Source organism: Rhinopithecus bieti, unplaced genomic scaffold (assembly GCF_001698545.2).
Source record: "Rhinopithecus bieti isolate Rb0 unplaced genomic scaffold, ASM169854v2 scaffold_13400, whole genome shotgun sequence".
Lineage (NCBI taxonomy): Eukaryota > Metazoa > Chordata > Mammalia > Primates > Cercopithecidae > Rhinopithecus > Rhinopithecus bieti.
Window position 1 is genome coordinate 3,325,318 of NW_016807991.1, and position 5,577 is coordinate 3,330,894.

General features: G+C 57.2%; 1 protein-coding gene across 9 annotated transcripts in view; it reads left to right on the plus strand.

Annotated features, from left to right (window-relative positions):
* Positions 1-5,577, plus strand: part of SLC16A5 (solute carrier family 16 member 5) — a 17,818-nt gene continuing 12,241 nt past the window's right edge. For 2 of the 9 annotated variants that reach the window (XM_017884754.1, XM_017884762.1), the window contains exon 1: positions 2,624-2,810. In XM_017884754.1, the coding sequence (XP_017740243.1) occupies positions 2,769-2,810 (42 nt within the window). In that variant the 5' untranslated portion in view covers positions 2,624-2,768. The other 7 variants (XM_017884757.1, XM_017884756.1, XM_017884755.1 and 4 more) reach the window with 7 other exon arrangements.

Sequence of the window (5,577 nt, forward strand, 5' to 3'; positions counted from 1 at the left end):
AAGCTAGAAAGAAGGCATCCGGGTTGTGCAAATTTCCGACACGTGGATATCCCGCGGCGCTTGCGTCCGGAGCCCGGCCCGGCTGCTGGACGGTCCCCGGCCACGCCCGCCGCCCTTCCCGAGGCCTGGCCCCTTCCCCACCCGACGGAATCCATGGGAGGCTGGAAGGTGGGTCCCCGCCCACGCCGCCCTGGGCCCGCCCTGCCTGGCCGCGGCGCTTGACCCCGTCCCGCAGTCCTCGTCGCGACCCGCCTGGGCCGCAGGACGCCGCGCTCGGGGGAGCTGAGCCACCTCTCCGCCAGGCCCGTGCGAGCGGGTGAGCGGGCTCCCCGAGCCCCACTGCCTCGGACGCGTCCCCTCCTCGCCCAGTCCCCGCTAGTGCTGTCGCAGACCTCCTGCCGGGACCCCAGTCCCTTCCCTCCTGGGCGGGCCCAGTAGCGGGAGGATCTAGAAAAGTTTTCCTGTCCTGGTCCTGGGCTGCCCCGGGGCCTGGGGTGATGACCCCCAAACCCGAGGGCGCTCGGACTCCTGGCCCGAAATTCCAAGGCGGACACAGCCCGGGATCCCAGCAGCCCCACTCGGAGGAGCTCTGCCCGGGGGAGGGAGGGACAGCGGAATGGAAACCAGATTCCGGGGCAGGACTGCGGGGATGGGCAGGGCGAGGATACGGCCTGAGGTCCCAGTTGCCTGTCCCAAACCCGTGCTGGTCTGCAGGGAATGTGGGGGAACAAGGGGAAGGGAGAGAGTGACTTGCCCCAGCCACCCTACCTCTGGGGCTGCCTCCCTCCTCCTTGGGCCAGCCCCAGGGTTGAGAGTTCCTCAGCCCCAAGCTCAAGCCTGCCCTTGCTGCTCTGTGCTGGGCAGCAGCCCTTCTGCTGCCCGCCTGGGTCCTGGGCATCAGCCCAGAAGCCTGCTTGATATGGGAGGGAGGGAGGGGTCCCCAGGGCCTGCCTCATTTCCAGCCCGGGACTCTCCCACCGGGAAGAGGAAGAGGAAACCCCCTGGGCTCTGGACACCAGGCCCCTAACCCCAGACTCCTGGATGAGAGCATCCGCTCTCCCCTGTGACCAGGCCTTCGAGGTCCAGGGGCAGAGAAGGGATTCCCAGGGCCTAGTGAGGCCCCTGTTATCAGATGAGGCACCCTGAAAACATAGGCTGGTCTTGTGTGAGATGGGAGAAAGACCAGAAATATCATCCAAACTTCTCTCTGCCCACACATCCAACTTCATGGCACTGGGCTATGAGGCTGGTCTCTTTGGGCCTAGGGGTCCTTGAGGCAGCCCCTGGAGCCCAACCTCACCCCTAGTCCCAGCAAGTGAGAGCGAAACAACTTGCCCTGTCTACCTCATTGCGCAAAGCACACACCAGGCAGTGACCATGACTCATGGTTCCCAGTACAAAGAAAAGACCACTTCCCTGCTGGGGCAGAGGCCAAGCCAGAGCCCTCGCCCCATCACCTCTCTGCCCTGCTTGAGTCTGGAATGGACCTCCCTGCCTGGAAGCTGCATTGCCCTTGGTCCTGGGCCTGCCTGCCCCCTGGGGAACACAGGTGGGTCACGTTCATCTCCTCTTTTGTGCTCAGCCAGAGGCGGGGTGCGGGTTCATGAACAGGTTCTTGCTCATAGTGTGGAAGAGGGTAGCAGGGTGGAGGTAATGATAGACAAGGGGGTGATCCACTCCCGTGTGGTGTGAAGACCACTATTAAGGTGAGAAAACAGGCCAGGCACAGTGTCTCACGCCTGTAATCCCAGCGCTTTGGGAGGCTGAGGCAGGCGGATCACTTGAGGTCAGGAGTTCGAGACCACCTGGCTGACATGGTGAAACCCTATCTCTACTAAAAATACAAAAATTAGCTGGGCATAGTGGCGTACACCTGTAATCCCAGCTGCTTCGGAGGCTGAGGCAGGAGAATTGCTTGAACCTGGGAGGCAGAGATTGCAGTGAGCTGAGATTGCACCACTGCACTCCAGCCTGGGAGACACAGTGAGACTCCATCTTGGAAAAAAAAAAGGCAGAAAACAGGAAGGAAGCATAGCCCAGCCTGGGGTGGGAGTCAGGGTAGCTCTCAGGGATGCTGCTAGGGCTGAATCTTCTTTTTTTTTTTTTTTGAGATGGAGTCAAGCTCCACCTCATGGGTTCATGCCATTCTCCTGCCTTAGCCTCCAAAGTAGCTGGGACTACAGGTGCCCGCCACCACGCCCGGCTAATTTTTGTGTATTTTTTAGTGGAGACGGGGTTTCACCGTGTTAGCCAGGATGGTCTTGATCTCCTGACCTCGTGATCCGCCAGCCTCGGCCTCCCAAAGTGCTAGGATTACAGGCGTGAGCCACCGCACCCGGCTGGGCTGAATCTTCTAAGACTACTCAGGAGCCGTAGTGAGAAGCAGGGAAAGAGTAGAACAAGGAGTTTGATCTGTACCTGCCTGTGAACAATTAACTGAAATAACTCACTACCTTTGGACCAGCCTAAGGGCTGAATTTTTTTTTTTCTGAGATAGAGTCTCACTGTCACCCAGGCTGGAGTGCAGTGACGTGATCTCGGCTCACTGCAAACTCCGCCTACCGGGTTCAAGCGATTCTCCTGCCTCAGCCTAGTTTTTTATTTTTAGTAGAGACAGGGTTTCACCATGTTGGCCAGGTTAGTCTCGAACTCCTCACCTCAGGTGATCTGCCTACCTCGGCCTCCCAAAATGCTGGGATTACAGGTGTGAGCTACCGCGCCCGGCAGGGCTGAATTTTGAAAGATTAGTTGACTGGAGAAACCGCTTGATGGGAGGGGAAGCTGCACAGCCGATTGGGCATCCACACCGTGTATGTGACCTGGGACTTGCTGGGAGTGGGAGAGGAGACATGGAAGGCCACGTCTGCAGCGGGGGTCCCAGAGAGAGGCGGGGAAAGGGGGTCCTCAGACCTCGGCGGCAGGGCTTTTTTTTTTTTTGGAGACAGAGTCTCACTCTGTTGCCCAGGCTGGAGTGTAGTGACATGATCTCGGCTCACCACAACCTCCACCTCCTGGGTTCAAGCGATTCTCCTGCTTCAACCTCCCGAGTAGCTGCGACTACAGCCGAGCCCCACCATGCCCGGCTAATTATTGTATTTTCAGTAGAGACGAGTTTCACTATGTCGGCCAGGCTGGTTTCAAACTCCTGACCTCGTGATCCACCTGCCTCAGTCTCCCAAAGTGCTGGGATTACAGGTGTGAACCACCACGCCCGTCCTGGCAGCAGGGCTTCTAGTGTACAAAGGTACGTAAGGATTCCTGGGCTCGGATTGGCCTGGGGCCTGGAGAGAGGAAATGGTCAGGAACAGCCAGCTCCACTGAAAGGTTCCAGAGGGAAGGTGGGATCCACAGTGAAGGTGACAGGAGCCTGGGCAAAGTCCCCAAAAACACTGCCCCAAAAAGTGGATGCTGACAAGAGCTCTTCTCATAGAAAGAGACTTCTCCATAGACTTCTTCCCGGCAGAGCAAGAAGGGACAGAGCCAGGCAGTGGGGAGAGGGAGCGGGGCTGGGGTCCAGCCTCCAGGCCTCCCAAATGCCGCCAGGGCCTCGGGGCCTGGGAGTGCCAGGGCTGGGTGGCAGGGAACAGGGAAAGGCAGGAGGAAGCCAGGAAGGCTGTGGCCTTTTGCCTTTGCGGGAGGAAGAGGTGAGAGTGTCAAGTGGGAGAGTGGAAGGGCCGAGGAGGAAGGGCGAGTTATGGAGTGGGGCTGGAACCTTGACACTGGGGCAACACAGAGGATCAGGTGGCACCTGTGGCCTTTTCGTTTGCTGAGGGAACAGAAATCCTGGAAGAGGCGAGGGCTAGTTTGCTGGCGAAGCCTTATCTGCTAGATTGCCTGGCCTGGAACTGGGCCAGGAGGAGGGCCAGGCTGGGAGGATCTCTAGCCAGAGGTCCTATGCAGAGGGCAGGAGGGCAGGCAGTGCTCTGCCCTGCATGTGGGTCACACACCCTCACACCCTGGGACTGTGATGAATGGGACAGGTCACCTTGATGGGGCTCCCAGGGTCCTCTGGGAGGGTGGAGGATTGGAGACCTCGAAGGAGGCAGTTCAGGGTGGAGCCGACTTAGGTGCTGCTTTAAAACTCCTAGGCCTGGAGGGAAGCAGTGGGGTGCTGAGCTTGGCAGGAAAAGGGGGTTTCATATTTCTGGTAGTTTTCTGAGTTTCTTCGGAGCTTCCCAGGACCTGGGGTGAAAGGGAGGGAGGCTGTGGGAACAGCAACTCCAGGATGCGTGGGCTTCGCTGAGGTGGAGGCTGCTCTCTTGCAGTGCCTGCTGCAGCCTAGAGCCCCCAGGCAGTGAGGTCTGAGGGGTCTGGGGGGCCAGGGAGCAGGAGGCAGGATGGGAGGGGGTTGAAAAAGGGGTCCAAACTTGGGGAGGAGACCTTGGGACTTTGGAGGCCTGGTTATGGCAGCTTCTGTGACGAGGGGAGTGACCTGGGTTGTGTTGAACTAAGATAGGACTGGCTGCACCTTGCTGAGCCAAGGATGTGAGGTGGATGTGTATGTGTGCGCGCAGGCACATGTGCATGTCTGCATAGTGTGTGACTGTGTGTGTCTGTATGTCTATGTAGCATGTGTGACTCTGGGCATGTCTGCATGCATGTACGTGTGCGTGTGTCTCTCTGTGTTTGTGTGTAACTGTGTGCGTGTCTGCTAGTGTGTCTTATGTACCTGCTTGTATGCCTCTGTGTGTGAGTTTGTATGCTTGAATTGTGTGTGACGGTGTATATCTCTGTGTGTTGGTGTGACTGTCTATGGATCTGTGTAGTATGTATCTGTCAGCGTCTCTTCGTGTCTATGTAAATGTGTGTCTTTTTTTTTTTTTGAGACAGAGTCTTACTATGTCACTGGGCTGGAGTGCAGTGGCGCAATCTCGGCTCACTGCAACCTCCGTCTCCTGGGTTCTCAGCCATTCTCCTGCCTCAGCCTCCCAAGTAGCTAGGATTTTTGTATTTTTAATAGAGATGGGGTTTCACCATGTTGGCCAGGATAGTCTCAATCTTCTAACCTCGTGATCCGCCTGCCTCGGCCTCCCAGAGTGCCGGGATTATAGGCGTGAGCCACAGCGCCCGGCCAAGTGTGCGTCTTTATATGAGTTTGTGTGCCTGTGTGGTGTTTGTGTGGGTCGGTGGATCTCTGTGTGTGTAACTATCTGAGTGTGTGTCTGTGTGTATGTGCGTGTCTGTATGTTTCTGTGCTGTCTGCGTGAGTGTGTGCTATGAGTGTCCTTGTGTGACTGGGTATGTGTCTGTGTCTAAGTGCCACTGGGTGTGTGTGTGTGTGTATTATTCCATGTGATTGAGGAACTTGAGTCTTGGCCTTGAGCTCTGTATGAAAAGATTATTGCAGGGGGATTGCAAAGGGGCTGATGGGAAAGGCGTGGGGATGTGGGGGTTGATGAGGCCCATGCCTTCTCCAAAGCTGCTGGTTGGGTCCTTGTTCAACTCTTTTGTGTATGCTCCGTGGCTGCGCCCAGCACTAGCCTGCTCACTCGGGCCTTCACAACAGCACCAATAGTAACTTTGCTGCCTCGGAGGCATTGTGAAAGTCTGTGTTCTTTTTTTTTTTTTTTTTTTTTT